Here is a 23,790-nt window from a genome sequence, read left to right as displayed (position 1 = left end):
GGCTCTTCAGTTCCTCCTTGCTTTCTACCATAAGGGTGGTGTCATTTGCATATCTGATATTATTGATATTTCTCCTGGCAATCTTGATTCCAGCTTGTGCTTCTTCCAGCCCAGTGTTTCTCATGATGTACTCTGCATAGAAGTTAAATAAGCAGGGTGACAACACACAGCTTTGACGTACTCCTTTCCCAATTTGGAATTTGGAACCACTCTGTTGTTCCACATCTGGTTCTAACTGTTGCTTCTTGACCAGCATACAGATTTCTCAGTAGGCAGGTAAGGTGGTCTGGTATTCCCATCACTTTAAGAATTTTCCATAGTTTGTTGTGATCCACACAGTCAAAGGCTTTGGAATAGTCAATAAAGCAGAAGTAGATGTTTTTCTGGAACTCTCTTGCTTTTTGTATGATCCAGTGGATGTTGGCAATTTGATCTCTGGTTCCTCTGCCTTTTCTAAATCCAGTTTGAACGTCTGGAAATTCTTGCCAATTACATGCAGGCTCCCAACTGCTGGAGCCAACTTGGAAGAGGAAAAGTTTTCCTCCCAATATAATCATTTCCTCTTATTTTTCAGAATTCATGGGGTTCCAGGCAAGAATACCAGAGTGGGTTGCCATTTCCTTCTTCAGGTGATTTTCCTGACCCAGGGATCAAACCCATGTCTCCTGCATTGGCAGGCATTCTTTACCACTAGCACCACTTGGGAAGCTCTTTTCAGAATCATATCACACTAATTCTTTACTATTCCAAAAGAAACAATAATTGAAAACATATCAACACAGTCAAAGAATGCCAGGAAATGGGGAATTTCCATTATGCAAAAATCTGATTTTAAATATAAGTCAGTAGGTGGCACCAAAGAAGAAAGAAGTGTATCTTGATAAATGCACAGAATGCTTTGACTCCTGCAAATCTAATAAAACCTACTCTTTAGAAGGTATGTATTATGTTTTCTTCTTAAAATTCTTATTTAAACTGAAAACTGCCTCAAATTTTCATTGAAAGCAAACCCCAAAATCACAAATAAAAATAAAACTTAGAAAATACCTTGAAATAAATTTCATGTATTACTGGCAGAAACTGATTCTAGATATCCATCTTGCTGGGCTAGACATGAATGATAATATGAAGTCTTAGCAGCTGTGCATCTGAAACCTGTGATCCAATAAGGCAGAAGCAAGAGAACAAGCACAGAGAAATTCATCCTAGAGCCAGAAGAAAAGGAGCATTTGGGCAGTTCCTTTGTGGCTCAGCTGGTAAACAATCCGCCGGCAATGCGGGAGACCTGGGTTCAATCCCTGGGTTGGGAAGATCCCCTGGAGAAGAGTCTGGAGAATGCCATGGACTGTATAATCCACGAGATCCCAAACAGATGGACATGATTGAGCAACTTTCACTTTCACCTTAAATCTTTTGGGCATTCCACATGAGAGGGCAGGGACCATTCATCCCTAGATATATATGTCAAACCACAGAAACTGCTCCTAGTCAACTGTTAGCCTTTCCCCAAACCAGAAAAAGGCTGAGCTCTAGCAGCCTCAAGGAAAGGCTATTTTATTTCCTGTTTCTTAGTTAAAATATTCAGCGACGTCAGGAAAGAATAGTCCCTTGAATTTTTTAAAGATATGTCACACATTCCTCTTGCCATTCTTCCCCATCTCAAACTAACATCAAAACAGCATATCAGCTAAAAGGCAATTCCTAAGCTCATTTAGGACTTCCCTGGTGGCTCAGAGGGTAAAGTGTCTGTCTACAATGCGGGAGACAGCTCTATTGACTAAAGAGAGGTGTTCCTCTTCTACAGACACTGATAACACTCTAGTAGCTAAGGTAGTGTCAGCAGACAGGGCAGGGCTCCAAAGAAAAAGAACCAGGCATGGTTTTCTTGACAGAAGAGAAGCCACTTTCACTTAAGCCATTTTGTGATCCAAGCCTGTTCACAATGCTTGCCCTTGAACAGGTCTCAGTAATCAACAATTTTAAGGATAGTAATAAAGGAAAATCAGTCAAGAAACAATAGTCTAGCAATAAAAGAGTCCTAGTTCCTCCTCAAGGAATCTACCTTACAATCTGATACATACTTTTGAGTTCTGCAGGAAGCAAGGCCCCCACCCAGGTGGAGGATGGGGACGACAAGCGGAGACTCCCGACTGGTCAGAATCTAAGGAATGATGGTGTTGACCTTTTCTGACCCTCTTGACTTTAATCAACTAAAGCTTAGACTCTGTCCCTCTTTGCCCCAGTTCTATGCTGAATTCTCCTCTGCTCAAGCCCCTTCATGAATATGCATGTATCCTTAGCCTAAAAGGTCTCCAATTTTGCTGTTGAGAGATACTGCCTTGGAAAGATCCCTGGTGTCCTCCTTACTTGCTGCAAATATTAAGAAATCCTTCCTTCTCGTGATCTTTGCCTTGGCTTCTATCTTTTAGCGCAACACCCACTGAGAAGTAAACCCAGGTTTTCAGTAACAATAGTGCTTCTCCCAAGTCCTCCTCTCCAACAAGGTCCAAGCTGTAGGTCTTCATGAAAAAAGATGAGTATTTTATCGCAGGACAAGGAAATTTTAAACATAAAAATTCTTCTCTGCCCATTTAGGCTTCCTCCTTCCCCCTTTTTTTTTTTTTTTTTTGGTTTCAAGGTACTTTAATTTTTATTTAATCAAAAAGACTTTAACAAATCAACTTTTCCCAAACAGAACTTTATATGAGTTTCTTTAGGAGCTCAGTATATATAAACATTAAATCTCAATATAAAATCTTTAGAAACACTTCAAAAATGTTGAAATAGTTGTACTTTGCATCTCTTTGTTTGTAATCACTGAGCCCATGGCATTCAAATCATACAAATCCTTGCACTCTTAACATTAAGTCATAAGTTTGAAAAATATCCTTGGTCAAAGCTTTGGAATCTGGTTAAAATTAGGAAACGAGTGGGATTCAGAATACCCTGAGCACAAACGGGTGCAACAACAGCACAAAACAGGTTCGATCTATCGTCCAGAAAGAGAGGTGGCAGTTGAAAAGAAAAAAATGGGGGTAAGGGGTGGGAAGGAGGCCGGGATAGGGCGGGGTAAAAAGCAAGTAGATTCTGGCTTTATTACACAAGCACCTCCTTCCCCTTTAGTACATGTTGTGCAATTGCATTAACCAGACCTCCTTAGGAGATAACATTCCTTCTTAATTGCATCAAGCGTCACAACGCTTAGGAAATAACTTTCCTTCTTATCTTGTAAGAGGCCATGATGACCTGTGACCCACTCAGTTCAGTTCAGTTCAGTCGCTCAGTCGTGTCTGACTCTTTGCAACCCCATTGACAGCAGCACTACTCACTTGGTATGTGTAGATCTGGATTGTGTTAACTGTCAATAATACATCACTTGACATAAAACCCTTTGTCTCAAAATTTTACCTATCTGTGCTATGGCCTCCAAAGGGCAGAACAATCCTCAGAGCTTTCTGAAAGACTGTCTCTTGGGTTATAATCCTCAGGTTGGCTCAAATAATATTTCCCCTTTCTTTTTTTTTTACACTTTTCATTTTTTTATTGGGCTATAGCTAATTAATAATGTTGTTAATTTAGTTAGTTAGATAGTTTCAGGTGACCAGCAAAGGGACTCATTCATACATAGACATGTATCCATTCTCCCCTCCATTTCTTTCCTAGATAAATTATTGATTAATTTTTTTTTTTTTATCAGCCTCCACTTACCCGGGCAAATTCCATTGGTTTGGGAAGAAGGCACATGACCATGACATCAAAGCGAACATCACATACTGTCTTCAACCACTTGGTGACAAACTGAGGCTTCAGCTTTTCTACCAAACTTCCAACTTCATCATCCATCATATACGCTGTGGAGTGAAACCACTGAAACACCATGGCCACGAGCCTGGCCAAGCTTTCCGTAGGAGTATTCTCACTGGGCGTGCAGAGACTCACCTGGAAATAGATTAGATTCTCCTTCAGCCTCAGTACATAATATGTTTGTTTAAAGACCAAAAAAAAAAAAGATGTCCCTGATAATCCATTTGAAATAGGCAGTCCTATATAAATGATGGAGGACCACTTATCCTGGAAACTGTGTTCTTCTCTACAGAGAGACGAACTGCAACAACTTCCCCTCAAGACTGCACCTCCCAATAAGCTTTTTCACCTAAAAGAAATCAATTACATATTCTGTACCAGGTAAATACTTTTAAAAAGTTAAGTCTACAAAGTGAAATTTCATAAATATCTTTAGTGCAAAAATAATCTATATATATTTCAGTTTCAAAATGATCAGATTCACCAAGAATTTCCTAGCAGTAATAATTCTGAAAACTTAAGAGCACCACCCCTCAGTTCACCACATTATAAATAGACTTTTCAAAACTGTTCACCATTTACTCATTAACCTTTTATTAAGCACTGAAGTAGGGTTCAGGAATATAAAAAATAAATAACACATTATCTTTGCCTCAATGAGTTCACAATAGTAGTCAGTTTGTCATTAGATAATAAGTTCTATGAGCGAGACATGCAAAATCAATAATTAAACTCCAATTTGATAAAGCAAAACAAAGCAAAAAAATATATGAAAGCATAAAAGAGATGTATCACTATGGAGACTTAATCTATTTCTCCAATGGGCAAAAACAAAAGTCTGCTTCTCTGCAGAACTGTCAAATTCAGCATTCTTAGAACTTTGGATCTGTATGTTTGATCTTCCCTGAATGAATACTTCAGTTGACTCAGTCAATAGAAGTCAAATTCCCTGCACTGGTTTGGCAATAATTTTTCTGGCTGTGTTACAGACTTGCCATAAATACACAAAAAGATCCACAGTAACTGAACTTGCAAACAAAATATTACGTCAGTGAGAGGCGAATGATCTATACATTATATTGAATCCAATATTTCACAATATACTCTAGCAACTTACCCACTTGTTTCTTGTCAAAATGTGCATTTCCAACAGTTTAGAATCTGGCACAAAAGGTTCCAACACCTGGCTATTCATCAGAATCAACAAGGGATCTTTTTAAAAAGTTCCCAAGGTTCTGGGATGGAATCTGGGCAATGACATTTTTAAAAAGCCTTCTTGGGTAAATCCAGTGTGCAGTCACTGTCCTAGAGTATAGACTTCCTATGCTAAGTTTGGCTTCTCAGAGGGAGCAGTGGTAAAGAATCTGCCTGCCAGTTCAGGAGACACAAGAGACGTGGGGTTCGATCCCTGACTCAGGAAGATCCCCTGGAAGAGGAAATGGTAATCCACTCCAGTATTCTTGCCAGGAAAATTCTACGGATAGAGGAAAGTGGTGGGCTACAGTCCCGGGGGACATGACTGAGCACACACACACTGGTGGTGGTGAATGCTAAGGTTAATTTTTCACCGTTTACTATTTACTTCCCTAAAAAGAACAGAAGAAACTCATCACCAGGGCAATGTTGGAATAAAACATAAGATATTAGAGATTAACTTCTTTTCTTACTAAGAACCATATTCCAAATTGACTGAGTAGCCGCTGGTCGTGTTTATCATCATCCTTGTTGTCAAAGTCAGCATTATCCAGGGAATGGTGAGAAGAGGAGAGACCCAGCTGCCGCCGGCGATTCAGCTCATGTTCCCGCTGCTCAGCGTGGAACTCGGCTTCTTTCAACAAGCTGCAGAACAGGAGAAATTTCAGGTGAGACTACCCAAAAGCACACTCAAGATTACGACCCCATTCAGAGCTATTACTTCACGAGTTTTCAAGCATCACTCATTGTTCTCCTTTAAATTGGAAGGAGCCTCATGTCCTTGTTATTTTCTACTCCATCCCCATCTCAAAGATGTATAAACTGAGGCACAAAGAGGCTACTTCCTCCAATCAATAAGAATCAACCAGAACTGATGTCTTCTGGCTTTAAGTTTACCAATCATCCCACTAGAAGCCAATGCTTCTCCTATATCTAATGTGAAGCTATGAAAGAAAAAAGTGAAAGTGAAAGCCACTCCATCATGCCAGATTCTTGGCAACCCGACGGACTATACAGTCCACAGAATTCTCCAGGCCAGAATACTGGAGTGAGTAGCCTTTCCCTTCTCCAGGGGATCTTCCCAACCCAGGGATCAAACCCAGGTCTCCTGCATTGCAGGTGGATTTGACCAACTGAGCCACAAGGGAAGTCCCATATGAAGCTATGTGGACATCAAATGCATGATCAAGGACAGTTTGAGGAACTGATACTCAAATGGAAAAACATTCAATATCTAGAATTCAAAGACCTAACAGTGAATAAAAAAGATTCCTTTTTCAGTTTTCTAAGAAGATGACAATTTTAAAGAATAATACACAATGTTGGCAAGGGTGTAGCAAAAACTATCATGATGTATGAAATTCACATACACTCTTTGAAAATCAGTTTGGTAATGTATCAAGTGTCCTTAAAATATTCATACCCTTTGACCCAGTCAGCCACATCTGGTCATCTACCCTAAATAAATAAAAAATACAGGACTGGCACCATACACAAAATAGTTATCAGAGTTATTTATAACAGTAAAAATAATGGAAGAAATTGAAGTGTCTAATGGTGGAAGAAAATAATCTAGATAAATATTATGTACCCACTAAAAATGAAAAATGTGGAAACTATACAACATGGAAAGAAGCTAATGGTATAATGTTATATCAAAAAGAATGTGGATACACTGTGATTACAATTATATAAGTAAAATAAGCATTTGAATAAAACTAGGAGAACATATGCAAAAATCAACTGATGATGATGACAGCAGTATGGCTGTTTTTTTCTCTTTCCAAACTTTCTGCATTGTTTTATTTAGCAAACATTTATTGCACTTCCACATGTGTTGGCCACTGGGATAAGAGAAACAGAAGACTTAGTCCTTATCTTTAAAACATACATTCTAATATTGTCTCTTCTCTTTAAAAAGCTTGTCTCGGTGAATAGTATACAAAAAGAGAACAAGTCTAGAGTTATCACTTGTAAAGCTCCCCTTTCTCATGTGATAGAAAAAGCCAGCTGCCTGCAGGATCTGGTCCATCTTACTCCACAGCCTTCTGGTTTACTCCAATACCAAATTGTCTCGAGTTCTCCCATCCTTCGCTGCTGCAGTCAAGTCTGGGACACCTCTGTCCCACCCCTTCTCTCTGACTGGCGCCTCCTCTCCACTCCCTGAGAGTCCCGTCTCTGCATTGTCACTGTGCTCACCACTTTGGCTGGCAAATTCGTGCTTCCATTTTTACAGACTCCCCTGCCATGGGTAACTTGAAGGCAGAGACCATATTTCACTTTCTTCTGTCTTCCAGTGCCTACCACATGCCTGGCACATAACTGGCATTCCATAAAAATACTTGTTAAATGAGTGAATTAAAACATCATCACTGCAACACTGTAGAAAGTGAGCTGTCTGGCTGAGGGCTCTTGAAGTTAAATTAAGTGTGCACATCTCAATGGGGAAAGGGGGGCTCAGAGAGAAGGCAGAGTTTTCAGGGAAAGCTACTAACAACCCTGTTACCTAATCACGGCCTCCACAGCACAGACAAGCTCCTCAGCGCCACATTCCCGGGTGTTGATGGGTGGAGGGGAGGTTTGATAGAGGTGGGTCTCTGAGGCAGCCCCCACTTCGTTACTGTGGTGATTTGAGTGGCATCTTTTGCAGTACCGAACAGGCCTGTTTCCGTGACGACCACAGCATCCTGCTGAAAAGCAGGTGACCACAGCTCTTCTAACATGGGAACTGCAGTTCTAGAAGGAGAAGAGTGAAATCAATTAAAATTCACCACTGAGGTAAACAGGGCTAATAACTGGAACAAATGGAAATTTCTAGGGCCACTAGAAGAGGCAGGACTTTCCTGAAGTGTCACTAGTTTCCAAAATGCAGCTCATCTCTAACCAGTTAGATTTCAGCCATTGTTCAAAATTAAGGTGAGAAGTGGTTTCTATTCGTGTTAAGTAGTAGAAACTCTAAATATGAATGAATCTGTGTTAAAAAGTCCTCTATAAAGTGACCTCAGCCATGTGGCATGGGGTGTGGGGGGCTTCCTAGATTATCTCAAGTTAGTGTTTCAATAGTTTTCAGCAGAAATATGAAAAAAAAAAAAAATGAAAACTGTGGTCCAGAGAAAGCATAGCACAGCACATCAGGGTAGGAAACAAACAATTTTAAACCCTAAAATAAACTTTCAAAATTATTTTATCCATCTCCTAAAGACCACATTTCTATTGCAGCTCATCTGTCCTTGATGCATTCAAGGACAGGTAGGGAGCTGTGCTGTGCTCAGCTGATGGCCCAGAAGCTGGTCTGCCCATCCCCACCAGCGCTCTTTCTATCAAGACCTAAAGAATATGTCAGTTGATAACACGGGAACATCAAAGCACAGTAATAACCATTCATAGACGCAGCTGTTGAACATCAGCTACAGAAAAAGAATCAACAGATCAAGTGTGAAAAATGGTGCAGTGAAAAAGAGAGATCCAGGGTTCAGGGGGGTTTATTATCAGAGCTGCCCTGACAAGAAGCAGAGGGGCAAGGCAGCAGCCACGCCCACATCAAGTAACTTGAGGAGCAATCAGGAAATATCCCTGACCTCTCCATAAAAGTGTACCCAAGCCTGTTAGAGATGCCACCACCACATACTCAATAGCTTGTGTCAGAGAGCATTTCACCCTTCTGATAGAGCTTATTAAGATGGAAAACACTGAAAAAGAATATGATTATATGTATAACTGAATCACTTGGATGTCCACATGAAACTAACAGAACATTGTAAATCAACTATTATCCAATAACATTTTTTTTTAAATATGGAATCAGAGAAATAATACCCTAAGCCATTATGAACTCAGGGCTTGGAGAAGATTGGAGAACCTTCCATAACAGATATCTTGGGGAAACAGAAGAAAGAAAAAACCAAGCACAAAACCAACATCCAGACATTGACCATGTGTTAAATTGCTTGTCGGAAAAATCATTTCAAAGTAAGGCTTGTTCCACTTCGATTTTAGCACAAGGCTTTGGATACAAGTGCTGGGAAATCTCATTTTCTGAACAGGACTCAGGTCAATAAATCATAAAAACAAGTTTAAATTTTTATGATCTTTTTTCCCTTTTATTAATGTTTTTTAAATTATTTGTTAAAATATAATGTATTTCTTCTGCACTGAGGCCTACGTCTTCTTCAATAACCAAGTCAGTCCTGACTTCTCCAAGTGAGGTATATTTCTTGCTTTGTGCTCTTTCTCTTTCACATACTAAGTTTCATTCTGGAAGCACATGAATCCTTACCAGTTTGGGACTTCTCCAAACCAAACCAAACCACATCACTAGCAACATGGTTTATGTCAGAGTATATTGTTAGTGTTCATTTCTTCCTTTTGATTGTAATTAGTCTTTGTTCCTCGGGGATTCCCACTGTTACATAAACAATGGAATGTGGATATGGGTTTAGTGTGAAGAAAGAAAAGGCAACCCACTCCAGTATTCTTGCCTGGAAAATCCCATGTACGAAAGAGCCTGGAGGGCTATAGTCCTTGGGGTCAAAAAGAGTCAGACATGACTGAGCAACTAACAGACAGAACAGACGGGTTTAGTGGGTAGTTATTAGCTATAATAAAGTCCTGATGTTTAAGGCCTACAATCTCCTATCCTATTTCCTGGTCACAAATTATTTACATTCTTTCCACATGCAAATTCCTGGCAGGAGGTTCAAGGTAGTCTCATTAAATGAAGTCCAGCGGTGGTTGAGGCTCTTTGGGTTTGGTTCCTCAGATAGACTTCCATGTGCCTTGAACCTAAATGGGCTGTGCCAGCTTGAACCAAGAAAACACGGCTAAGTAATACTCGTGTGACTCCCAAGGCAATTTCTAAAAAAGACATGCTGCTTCTAAAAAGACATCTTAGGGTCTGAGAAAGTTCTCTCTTCAGAAGCTTCCTCATCAAGATACTCTTCTCAGGATTCTGTCACGGCCCAGGCATATGGAGAGGCAGTAAGTCTCTACTCAACAGAGCTGGCTAAGCCCAGCCTTCAAGTCACCCCATCCCAGAGCCCTAACATATGATCTAGATGCCACTAGATAATTTCAGCCCCTGGCTATTCAAGTCTCCCCAGTACGTGCACGCATGCTCAGTCACTAAGTTGTGTCCAACTCTTCGTGACCCCATGGACTGTAGTCCACCAGGCTCCTCTGTCCATGGGATTTCCCAGGCAAGAATACTGGAGTGGGTTGCCATTTCCTCCTCCAGGAGACCTTCCAAACCATGTCTCCTCCATTGGCAGGTGGATTTTTTTTACCAATAAGCCACCTGGGAAGCTGTTAGTTTTCCCAGATGAGGCCCCAAATATCATCAAGCAGAGATAGGCTGTGGACTGTGCCCTGCCCAAATCCCTGACCCTCAGAATCTAAAAGCATAATTAAACAGTCGTTGTTTCATGCTGCTACATTTTGAGTGATTCCTTAGGTAGTATCTGGATACTAATGCATACATTAGTATCTGGAATATAAACTGAAAGTCAACCTAACCTGCTTTATCACCACGTGCCATCAATTCTAAATAATATCAGTGATAAAATACTTTGCCCCTAAATAACCTTTGGTTGGTCAAAGTTCTAAACAATTGCTATGGTTCCTACTGTTTTTTTGATTTTTTTTTTTTAGTTGAAGTGAGAGTTGGACAATAAAGAAGGCCGAACACCGAAGAATCGATGCTTTTGAGCTGTGGTGTTGGAGAAGACTCTTGAGAGTCCCTTGGACTGCAAGGAGATCAAACCAGTCAATCCTAAAGGAAACAAATCTTGAATATTCATTAGAAGGACTAATGCTGAAGCTGAAGTTCCAATACTTCGGCCACCTGATGCAGAGTCAACTCATTGGAAAAGACCCTGATGCTGGGAAAGACAGAAGGCAAGAGGAGAAGGGGATGACAAAGGATGAGATGGTTGGATGGCATCACTGAGTTTGAGCAAGCTCCGGGAAATGGTGAAGGACAGGGAAGCCTGGCATGCTGCAGTCCATGGGGTTGCAAAGAGTCGGACACAACTAAATGACTGAACAACAACAATAGTTGATTTACAACATTGTGTTAATTTCTCTACAGCATCTACTAAGTTTAAATAGGGCTTCGCTGGTGGCTTAGAGGGTAAAGAATCTGCCTGCAATGTGGGAAACCCGGGATAATATATTTCCAAGCCACAGACTGTCCTCAACCCTGTGAACTCAGCTACATGCATTCATTTCAAAAGTAAACCAGAGAGATTTCTCTTGAGTTCAGATTCAGCTGGGTATGTTTTCATATGTTCACTCAAACCACGCTGTTTCACTGCTTGGAATTTTTTTTTTCACAATTTTATTTATTTATTGGCTACACTGGGTCTCATTGCTTTGTGCAGGCTTTCTCGAGTTTCAATCCGTGGGCTTCTCATTGTAGTGGCTTCTCTCGTTGAGAAGCTTCAGTAGTTGCAGCATGTGGGCTCAGTAATTACAGTACACAGACCTAGTTGCTCCATGGCATGTGGAATCTTCCCAGACCAGGGATCAAACCCATGTCCCCTGCACTGGCAGGTGCATTCTTATCCACTGCACCACCAGAGAGATCCTCACTGCTTAGAATTTTAAACATAAATAAATAATTCCAAGTGGTGTTATAGAATAACAAAAATGAAATTAAGAAAAGTCTGTCTCGCAAAAGAGACACAGATGTATAGAACAGTCTTTTGGACTCTGTGGGAGAGGGAGAGGGCGGGATGATTTGGAAGAATGGCATTGAAACATGTATAATATCATATAAGAAACGAATGGCCAGTCTAGGTTCGATGCAGGATACAGGATGCTTGGGGCTGGTGCACTGGGATGACCCAGAGAGATGGTATGGGGAGGGAGGTGGGGGGAGGGGTTCAGGATTGGGAACATGTGTACACCCATGGCGGATTCATGTTGATGTATGGCAAAGCCAATACAGTATTGTAAAGCAAAATAAAGTAAAATACTTTAAAAAATAATAAATTTTAAAAAGAAGTTAAAAGAAAGAAAAGTCTGTCTCTTGATGCTTATTTGACATAATCTTTTTTTTAACTGTAATATAGTTGATTTACAATGTATTTGATACAATCTTGACATTTATTTCAAACCTACAATTCAAATGTAGAAATATCTAGTACTGAAAGAAGTAAAGACACAAGCTTTGGCCAAAGCAAGCTTGAAACATTCTGATCTATTATGAACCAAATAAAAGTTCTCAAAATGAACTTTCGTATAAAATACATTTATTAAAGAATAAGTAATAAAATGTGCTAATTTTAAGCTTTTACCGAAAATAATTTTGTCACATAAATGAGGAGAGTGTTAAAAAATGATCCATTGTGGGTGTCAAATACGTTAGGTATACCACCAGAGCCAGGATATGTCAATTTAGAAAATAAAACTGTTTCTCATCCTAGTCTCTCCAGCTTGTAAAAGATTTTCAAAGTAGTAAATAGCCTCAGGATAAAAATGAAATCAAAAGTATGGTGAATGACTATGATCCTTTGTTAAAACTTCCGAAAGATATAAGGTGATGCCCAGTTGAGCGTCTCTGCTAGAACATAGCTTCTAATAATGTGAAGGGCAGACTGAAATGCCCATGATATAAAAGGAACTGTCTCAAAAAGAATTACAGATGTGGCTTGAGGGCACTGAACTCCAATGAGATTCATAGAAAATCCGCAAATTTTAAAGAAAGGCAAACTAATAAAAGCACCACCAGCAGACTAAAAGGGACACACACAGTGCGACACAAAAAGAGGTCTATGGAACCCTATGTCTACATGCAGGAGGCGGACTGAGAGAGTTACTCAGTTGCAACATGGGCTATTTCTTATTGAAAAGTAAACATGTCTTAGAGAGTGGAGGAAAGATCCCAGGACAAAAATGAAGTAGGAAACTACTCCCAGGAAGCAAAATCAGACCCTAATCAAGGCACATTTGCTATCCCTGGAGGCAGAACTGCTGACATGTTCATGGCTGGAGTTGCTATAGACTAGTAACAGCTATCTGCTTGTTCTTCCTCTTTTTGAACAGAGGTCTATTGCTGTCATCCTTATCCCTGTCTCACCATTTTGTGTTGGGTATGCAGAGGGCGCATAACTTGCTTTTTAATTCACCAGTCTCTGGTTCAAGAAAATTTGTACCTGAAGGGTTTCATAAGTGAGCAGACCAGATGCAGATCAAGACAATGGACTTTAAGCCTGAAGCCATAAGCGGGTTAGACTTTTCCAGGTCTTGTAAGGTGGTAAGAATATTTGTCATACGGAAAGAATGTAAGTAATTATGTCCAGAAGGTGAATTGTGGTAGATTAAATATGGTCACAAAATTCTTGCTGCTCCTTCTCTAAAAGAGGAGGAGTCTATTTGCCCACTCATTTAAACTGGGCTGTGCTTTGGACTTGCTTTGATCAATGGAATGCAGCAGAAGTGATGCTGTGCTAACCACTGAGCTTCAGTCTCAAAAGTCCTTGCAGCCTCCTCTCTCACTTTCTCAGAACCCTCATACCTTGAGAACAAATCCAGCCTAGCCTCCTGGAAGATGAGACATCTAATGGAAAGAGAGAGGGCCAGACACCCTAGTCATCCCAACCATTCCAGCCATCCCAGTTGAGGCTCCAGACATGTAAGTAAAGTCATCTGGGACCAGCCAATTGCCAGCAAACCCACTAACTGACTGAAAATACCTGAGTGAGCCTAGAGGAGTTTATCAAGAGAACTATCTAGGTGAGCGTATGCAGGGCTGCTGATCCACAAAATTGTGATCAAACAAATGTTTGCTGTTATAAGTTAATACATTTTAGGATAGTTTATTACACGGCAATAGAAAACTGAAACAGCCCTCCAAAGGTATCCACTCATAATCAACTCCTAAAACATTTAAATGACAGGTACATGGTCTCATAGCTAGATGGGAAGACAGCTGACCAGAATCCAAGTATCTCAATCAACCAGTCCAGAGTTCTTTGTATGACATCATACTACCTTCTCTTGTATTTCTCAAACAACTAGAGCAAGAAAAGAAGATAGAAATAGCTCAGGGAAAGTGTCAAGAACAGTGGCTATTTGAAGGAAGAATCTTCAAGTAGAGATATCATTCACCTCACATATAAATATGTATTTTCCATATATATTTGGTCTGGTTATGTTTTTGACACACAAGTGTTGAACCACTTGCACTCTACTTCCAAACAATAAAGATTTTTAGCAAACAAGATCATCATTTACCAAAATTAAGTTGCATGGTCACTCATTTTTGTATTCAGATTTCTACCCCAGGGTTACACATATGCTTTTATTTCATATTATTTTTCAAAAACACTGTGCATATGATGGGTAAGCAAAAGCAGAAATGGAAAGAGAGACCATCGAGACATAGCAATCTTGCATGCTGAATAATTTCTTTTCCCCCTTCACAAATACAGTGACGTGTACATACTGGGAAACCATGGTGCAGAAATGAGACAGATGTCAATGAATGAATTTACATACAAACACAGCAAATCATGCCGCACCACACAGATGGTTTGCTCTTACCTTCTTCTGACATATAGCAGATATTTCAGCTGTAAGGGGAAGGTACACAAAATATCAACAAAAAAGAGAGCCCATTTTTAATAAGGGCAGCCACGAAAAGGAGTAAAAACAAGCTTAGTAACACAACCTCCAGATTTGGCCAAAACACCTTTCTCCTTTGTCTCATGAATTGTCATCTACTCATTATTAAAGAGATTAAAAATACCTGTGTGCCGCAAATACTTTACCTATTCCTAGAAATAATTAAACCTTCTCAGATACGACTTAGAATTCAGATCAAATAATTTTAATCTCACTCAGTCATTTGGCAGAGAACAAAATTGAGGGTTATAGGAGTTCTTCAGGATCATACAAGCTATCAATGGTAGAGACCAATCAATCCAGAAATGTCTCTGGATTCCCTGTCTACTGCTCTTCCATTATGCTATGACACTGAGTTGATGTGATATACTTAGAGTTTCGCCATGGAGATGATTTGCTATATCAGAACTGTAGGAAAAAACTTAATAACTTAAATGAATTAGACTCAAACTCTCAACTAACATCAGTCCTTAACTAGTGCAAAACCAGCTGCAGGCTTCTTAAGAGAAAACATCTTTCAAACCCATGGATAGGTCAGTTGGAGTAAGGCTGTCAAACTACCTTAGTACTTCAGGATTAAGTTTAATAAATGGATAAAACTCTTTGTAGTAGGCATACCATTTATCTCCAAGAAAATTGGTGGTTGATAAAACTTGAAAATAATTTTTCTAAGAATCTGTTAATATTTCCCCTGAAATAGTAAGTGCTCAAAAAATAAATTAAATCATTGCTAATAGTCTATATCACAACTTACTAGCAAAATCAAAGGTAAATGTCTCCCAAACTCCATCTAGAAATTATGAATTAGTGAATGTCAAATCAATGAGATTAACAACTCAGTTTTTAAAACAGATTTTGTTTAATTAATGGTTATTTAGTAGTTTGATATCCTGGCATTTATCTTAAGCTGAGGTTAGTGGGTCATCTCTCTGGATAAGTAATGAAAGGTTATTGTCAATTTTCTTCAACAGATGAATATCATCTGGAGATGACCAGAATTTAGCAACTTATCTATACAGTAAGTCCCCTACATACAAGCACATTTCAGTCTGAGAGAGCATTTGTAAGTCCAATTTGTTCATCACGTGCAACAAAGTTAGCCTAGGTACCCAACTAACACAATCAGCTATATATACCACTGCTTTTATGCTTGCTTCCAGACATTCTGGGCTTGAAAGAAAGATACTGTACTACTGTACTCCATACAATACAGTACTATACAATGACGTACACAAAAATACAATCACTTGTGGAGGATGCACGCACCCCAGACATTCCAGACACGTGAACTAATTTACGAGATCGGACATGCGAACACACGTTTGCATCTCTGAAAGTTCACAACTGGAAGGGTTGTATGTAGGGGACTTAACTGTATTTAAAATGTAATATAGAACCTGACTATGGGTTTTACCTCAGAGCATTGGAAGTTCACTTGCAAGGTAGCCTAATTTAAGAGGGGAAAAGTTACCTTTACCTATGTAAACCCAAATCTTTTTACAGATATTCTTATATAAATCTTTTCAACGTCTCTTTGAAGGATATAGAGCTGACATCATTGATCCATTTTACAAATGCAGAGCACTCATTAAATAATTTATTTCTTAAGGTTGAGATAATCTAATATTGAGTTAAACTATAAGGAAATGGTATATAATTATCATCAAGCAAAGTACTTTAGTTTTTAAAAAAAAAAAAACTGAATGTAGTTAACATAAGGTGTTATACGTAAATTCTTTCATGTAAGTTCTTCTATTATCTACCTCTGAAGTTATAGATCAAGTTCCTCCTGTGTGCCTGATCTATACTCAGTATGCCCCCAGCTTTTTTCACCTTTCATCTTTCCTCTGCCTTCCTGAGTATTTTTCCTGGTCATTTCAGCCTGCAGTTAGGTAACTGGAATATCTGCCTCCCCATACATAGAGAAACGTTCTGTCTTTGACTTACCAGCTTACCAGGCATAGCTTTCAGAACTCTAACAAACTGCAAGCATTACAATCTCATCTTTTCAGTGAAATGGGCCAGATATATTTAATTATCCCCATTTTAATGAAGGAGAAACTGACACTCAAGATGATTGAATGATTTTTCCTAAAAACACAGAGCTAGAAACAGTGGCAGAAGAAAGACCCATTATTCAATGCTCTTCTCACTGATGTTCTTTATTCTCTTTCTGACCTGGCACAGCAAGCATACCATTGGCAACACCTGTTATATACACAGAAAATCCCTTAAGACAGAATTCAGCTTTGGTCATACAGAATCCCAATTCCAACATCTACCCTTAATTTTGGTAGAAGTGATACTTCTTCCCTTAATATTCATGTGTGGGTATATTACAACCAAGACATTGATACAAGCCTTCATATAAAGGAATATTCATAGCAAATAATACTTTGGTTGCTGTCTTTGTAAAATAAAAACAGTAGAAAAGGAGACAAATCACCTGTACCATCTGTCACAATTACTTATTATTCATCCTTCCTGAAGTAAACCATACCTTGCGGCAGAAGAACATCAATCAGCCATTCACTGTGGTCCCTATAAAGAACAACAGAATACATTTTTGAGCCTTTCTGCAATGTTATCCTTCCACATGAATGTTTATAAGCTGCACGCTATTGTTAAAACACTTCTAATAGAAAGGACATGTTATTAAGAGCACTATCCTAATAAACTTTTTAAATGTTTATTGCATTCCAGTTAAATTTTAAATTATAGGCATTTCATCATATTCAGTTATCTTTAAATGATATTCTCCAGATGCTAATTAAGTCAGCCAAAATACAGCATGATTTGTAGAAAGCTGAGTGTGATTCTGTGAAACTAACAAGCACAGAAAAACCATCTGAATTTTATGTCAAGTTTGAAAACCACAGCTTTTTTTCTTTTTCACTATGGCCTTTTTAACAGGGTCATTTGAAAATTGGAGCTGTTTTTTAAGTGGAATTGCTGTCTTTTGTCACATGGAGAGAAATAGTAAAACATTTCAAAGCTGATGTCTTTTCAAATGAAAGTTTGCCATATATTAAATATCTGACAAGCTAATCTTTATAAAACAGACAGGCTAATGGGAAATGAGGGTAACGTAATCAATATAAGACAAAGTGATTATTCTTCTCAGCGTTGCCCTATTAGATTGCCTTTTCTTGCACCTACCCTGCAATCCGCTGGCTGCATTCTTCACAGAGATACAACGGGGGTGGTTTATCACCCAAAGCTACAGACAAGGACGGGTCTATACACATCTGAAACACAGGAAAAGACAGAATGAACTCTCTTGCCCTGTTTATCACGTCCCCTATGTCAAGGACACAAAAGTTTCAATAGCAGACTTTCGAAAGCAAAGCAGAATAAACATTTTTTAGTAAAACCCATTCAACCTAAAATTGTTTTTCCAACACGGCAATTTAAATGTGACTAGTGTGGTTTTTCATTTCTCTTGTTATTTGCAATGCAAGTAACAAGTAGTGTCAAGAAATCCACCCTCATTCTATAAAGATAAAAAATCATCTCATTCGGTGGCTGTTCAAATTGCTTCTGTATTACTCACACAGTAATTCCTTCTTTAATGTGGTAAACACAGTAATCTCTCTTTGGGAAAAGGAAAATGCATTATTAAAATGTAAAAATCATAACTATTAGCAAAATGCTGGCAGTAGAGAATTTTGCTTCTCAATAGACCTCATTCAGAAAATTTAGCATTAAATCCAACATTGAGTGATTCCCTTTTCTTACTCGGGAATCTAAAATCTAGATATCCAACTTTCACTTTCAGGTGTTTTGTTTTGGTTTGTTTTGTCCACATATGATCTGTAGTTTGTTTAACTGTGCAGTATTCTGTTCAATTATTTATGGCTGTTTTCATTAGCCTAAGTACAAAGATGAAAAGTGTTAATGTTAGGTGATCACTTGGATATTTCAAATACTTGGATGTTTTAAATCAAATGGACAAAATATTCGATGACTAACTGGATTTTGTGCTTTGCATTAGTCTAAACATTTATGACTTACCAAAGAAATTTTGAATTCTGTTCCTGCCTTTCAAGAAATAATCAATCCATGCTATAGCTAAGTATGTAGTTAACACGCCTAGGACACAAATTCTTCTAAAACTCCACTCTGCCTTTTCTTTCGTTTTTGTTGCTTTTTTTTGTTTGTTTGTTTTTTACCAATTTAAAGGAACAAGTGAACTGAATTTATAACCCAAACAGCTTGTCATTTAAAGTTAAAACCCTTAGGGGTTTCAATGGTTGTGGAAGCAAGAGTTCGAGTTTCTAAATTAAAATAATTATACCATCAAAATCTGTAAATTATATATTCCCTGGTGCTAAAGGCCCAGTGTGAAAATTTTCCTTAGCTAGGATTCATGCTTACTTTGATGCAACAAATAACCACTTTTTGGTGAGTCAAATCAGGGACTGGCAAACTTTCTGCAAATGGCCAAAGGGTAAATATTTCAGGCTTTGTGGGTCATATATTCTCTGTCACAACTACTCAACCCTGCTGTTGTAGCATAGTAGCAGCCAGAGACAATGAATAAGCAAATCAGCATAGCTGTGTTCCAATAAAACTTTATTTGCAAAAACAGGCAGCAGGCCAAATTTGGCTGAGAGCCATAGCCATAGCCATTACTGACTCCTGTGTAAAGTAATAATCTGGGATCCAAATATTTCACAAGGTGATATTTCAAGTAGCACCAAGTAAAACCAAAAAGCAGAGTGTGGTATAATAGATTATATTTCCAACATACTTTCATTTTAGAATCTATCATAACTTTTAGCTGTTGCTCTTACTTTTTTGTAACCTATTGCAAAAAAAAATAGATAATATTTTTCTATTTGGCAAATTATTATGTAACCAGGCTTCTCTGGTTGCTCAGCTGGTAAAGAATCCGCCTGCAATGTGGGAGATCTGGGTTCGATCCCTAGGTTGAGAAGATCCCCTGGAGAAGAGAAAGGAAGATCCCCACTCCAGTATTCTGGCCTGGAGAATTCCATGGACTGTATAGTCCCATGGGGTCACAAAGAGAAAGACATGACTGAACAACTTTCACTATTATGTAACCAAGCAAGACCTGATGGGGCCTCTCGGAGACAGACACTTCCCCCAAGCTTCTGCTGTAGCTCCTCTCTGAAGTTACCCAGATAACAGTATCTGATGAACATTTCTCAGGTTGTTTTATAGATACTAAAACCACCACCAAATGGAAGAAATTTATTTGATGATCATGAGTATGTAGCCCCAAACATACTGTGCCTAAGGACTGATAATGTTAACCCCTGTGACACCGCTGTGTCAACCAGTCGGAGAATTGTGCTCGAGCTGACCACAGACCATAGACCACCCTGAGACCGCCTCCGGCTCCCTCACCTCACTTGGCCTTTGAAGATGCTTTGCTGTGTCAGCACTACCTGTCCCAGACTATTTGTACAGCACATTACAATAAATGCTGCACTTGCCTTCACCACAACCCGGTATCAGTAGTTTTAGCTTTACTGCACGCAGGTGGGGCAACCCAAGCTTAGTTTGGTAACAGTTACTGCCTAGCGTTATGCCTCTCTGTTATGGAGATGCTGGGTTTTTTGTGAAGATAAATCCGTTTCCCCGAGGTTTTCCCATGTACCCTATATGGACCTGTTCTTCAGTATAGTAAATTTGCTGTCATTTCTATTGTGTCATTGACACTTCTGTTAGGTAAAGATATTTTTTCATTCCACTCCCCCCAAAAAACTCCTAGGATGTTATAACTATAAATAGTTAATAGTGATTAGCTAGTTGACCCCTGACATGTTAAATGAATTAACATAACCCATAACTAGATTTGTGGCTAGTACTGTCAACCCCATTCTACTCTGAACACATCAGTTTACAACCATATTAATATGTTCATATCTGACTGATCTGTTACATTTTAAAATAGATATTTTCTGTCTACAAATATATACATGCCCAAGGTAGAGGCTTCAGGAAATGGAGAAAAGGAAGGAAGAAAATCTAAATAGCTCATTAATCCTCCATCTCAATGCAGTCACTAGTAACATTTTAATGAGCATTATCAGTTCATTTTCACTGTGAATGTGAATATAAAATCCTTATACCTAATTTTTAAGCTAAATAGGCATCATACTGTGTAATTTCATAATTTCCTTCTCATTTAACATTACTCTATAAGCATCTGAATTTGAGGTAACTTGATTTATTGTCCGATGCTCATATCTCCATGTATTTGGGGAGTGCTTCTTTTGTAAAGAAAGAGCAACCCTGAGCCAGACCTGTGGTAAAACCAGCTCCAGCACAGGAAGTGTCAGTAATAATATTACCTCTCTGGGAAGTGTAGAGCAAAAATACAAAAGGAAGTTCTTTAGGAAAACTGGGGTTGAGAAAGTAAACTTTTGGGGACGAGAAAAATTTCTTAGAACTAGATAGAGGTGGTGGTTGCATAATGTTGTGAATGTGGTAAATGCCGCTGAATTGTCCACTTTAAAACCATCAGTTTTATGCTATGGGAATTTTACCTCCATTTAAAAAATGACAGAGGTAGAATGGTTGGGCTTATTTTGGAGGACTGGCTATAGGGAACAGCCTGTGAAAAGTGAAGCTGGTCCAGAGGAGAGGACTGGACTGTTTGCCTAGAAGAGAGGGAGAATTTCTAATTCGTGATGATTTCTGTGGGAAGGAAGCCAAAAACCATTTCTAATCAGAATGCAGCCTGACATAAAATCAAGTAAAAATAACTGGAAAATTAGACAGATTTTCTGTTGATGTCTGGGTAAACCAAAAGAGGGCATTGTGACTCAGGCAGAGAGAAGAAAAGATAGATATAGAAACCAGGGGAACCGTGAAGATATAGAAACCAGGGGAACCGTGAAAGTCTCATCATTGTGAAGAATTAAGCTGAATCTGGAATAACATTCAAACTCACCTGCATTTAGCTCACACCAGAAATGTCCTCACACCAGAAAGTACCTATGAACCCCAAACGTCTACGAACGTTCACAGAAGGGCACACATAGTAGAATGGGAGAGGACTGTGCTGCCATTGTTGGGTTACCCTCACCTGCTCTTTCTCAGCATGAAAGTGTTAGTTGCTCAGTTGTGTCCGACTCTTTGCAACCCCAGGGACTATAGCCTGCCAGGTTTCTCTGTCCATGGGATTCTCCACGCAAGAATACTGGAGTGGGTTGCCATTCCCTTCTCCAGGGGATCTTCCCAACCCAGGACTCAAACCCGAGTCTCCTGCACTGCAGACAGACTTTTTACCGTCTGAGCCACCAGGAAGCATAAATTCATCCAATTTGCTTTCATCAAAAGAAAAGATAAAGCATAATAACACAAAGATGTTCTTTGTTGGTAAAACATGTCTTGATGACAATGTGATGTCTGGCACTCCTTTTCCACTTCTGGTATATGAAACATATTTTATTTCATTTATATTTTTGTGGTTCCATTCATACTTCTTATATCTCATTTACCTTTTCTACTCTTTCTATAAAATGATAATATTATCTTTCTATTATTCGGTAATCTTCACAGTCTACCTATCTACCTATCTATATAACAAGGGAGGTAAACTCCAATGACAATAGGTTCTAAAAAGTAACTTGAACTTTAGTCACTTGGCCTAATTCCCACTTGTCGTAATATAAAAATTAACCTTTGCAAATCCAGACACAGGTCTCTCTATCCTAGTGTTGTATCTGACAAATATACCATAAATAATTTTGTTAAGTGATGTGATCATTTTTCTTAATATTCAACTTCAAAGATTCAGGGTCATAACAGGACAGAACCAATTTGATGTGGTAGAAAAAGAATAAGGCTGAGAGTCAAGGTACCTGGTTCAGGCTGTGTGACCTTAGGAGAGTTACTTGACCTTTCTAAACCACTGTTCCCTTACCTCTACTGTAATTTCCTATGTGTTTGCTATTCAGCAACCTCTCAGTCATTTCAACAAAAGTTGCATTTGTGAACTGAGCTGACTTCACAAATTTATCTATTTTTGTCCTATGACTTTGAATTCACATAATAATATACTAGGCCACTCATAATTTGTAGCAAACTCTTTGAGTTTATTAGCCCAAATAGAAACCAGTCAAGGACTATGTAAATGTTTCACCAGGATTATTCTGAACTATGCCAGTTTCCGACAGCACTTGGCTATGAACTCAGACACAAATTTGCAGACACCACTATGCATTGCTCTGTCTTGAACCAACCCACCAAAATAGTCAGATCAAAGCAGAGTACACTAATCTGAGATTACCACAGAGAATAGGCTTCTGTTTTACAGAGAAGGATGCAATCTCCCTTTCATTTAAGAATTTGCTCCTGACAATTTGACTACTGACAATACAATATTGCCCCAGCTCTAAAAAAACAGTACCTTCACAGCTGGTTTGTTAATTGCATTGTGGCATTCGATGTGCTGGCAGTGGATGGGGTTCCAAGCTGTAAAGCAAAGCATAGCTGATGAGTATTTCTCACTGAAAGTATTTGTGCCCTAGTAAAAACTAGTAAAAAAAATTTTTTTTTCATTACTTTTCCTTTTCCTAAATAGAACCATCATCAGATTTTCTAAAATAATTTTTTTTTAATCTATGAAATATTTTCTAATTTGGTAAAACCATCACAACTCTATCCATTTTCCCATGGGGAAGATAAGCTAGTGTAAGGTGGCATGCCCAAAAACCATAATATTATTTCATGATGATATGCCTAGTAAATTTTTAGAAGTTTTTACATTTATGGTTTCACTTGATCCTCCAAACAACTCTGTGGGATAGATACAGCAGATTACTAAACTCACTTTACGTGTAAGTTAAAATCTAAAAGGTTAGGTTCCTATGGTCACAGAGTTAGTAAGTGACAAGCTGCAGCTAGAACATATATCTCTTGGTTCTCAAAACCCTGTTCTTTTCACTATAGCATACTAGGCCAAACAGCCTAGATTTTTGGCACCAAGAAGTTTTCAGATTCATAATAACCGCTAAAAGTGGTTATGTCACCATTCCATTTCCACCCCATCCCCATCAAATGTGGAGACTGAAAAGATGAGTTTCTTGCCCACATGCAATGTATCTCTCTCATATGTTGTACTTGCTAAATCACTTTAGTCATGCCCAACTCTTTGCGACCCTATGGACCATAGCCCACCAGGTCTCTCTG

The 23,790-nt window shown here is 38.8% G+C and overlaps 1 protein-coding gene across 1 annotated transcript in view; it reads right to left on the bottom strand.

The window, feature by feature from the left end:
- UNC79 (unc-79 homolog, NALCN channel complex subunit) overlaps positions 1 to 23,790 on the bottom strand; it is a 225,599-nt gene that overhangs the window by 144,549 nt on the left and 57,260 nt on the right. The window contains exons 7-13 of the mRNA XM_052659741.1: positions 23,009 to 23,073; positions 17,782 to 17,870; positions 17,123 to 17,163; positions 14,542 to 14,570; positions 7,505 to 7,734; positions 5,472 to 5,643; positions 3,709 to 3,939 (exon numbers count right to left, since the gene is read on the bottom strand). Of these exons, the coding sequence (XP_052515701.1) occupies positions 3,709 to 3,939; positions 5,472 to 5,643; positions 7,505 to 7,734; positions 14,542 to 14,570; positions 17,123 to 17,163; positions 17,782 to 17,870; positions 23,009 to 23,073 (857 nt within the window). The remainder of the gene's footprint in view (positions 1 to 3,708; positions 3,940 to 5,471; positions 5,644 to 7,504; positions 7,735 to 14,541; positions 14,571 to 17,122; positions 17,164 to 17,781; positions 17,871 to 23,008; positions 23,074 to 23,790) is intronic.

Source organism: Budorcas taxicolor, chromosome 21 (genome assembly GCF_023091745.1).
Source record: "Budorcas taxicolor isolate Tak-1 chromosome 21, Takin1.1, whole genome shotgun sequence".
Lineage (NCBI taxonomy): Eukaryota > Metazoa > Chordata > Mammalia > Artiodactyla > Bovidae > Budorcas > Budorcas taxicolor.
Note: the sequence above shows the minus strand (reverse complement) of the source record. Positions and strands in the feature narration are given on the sequence as shown.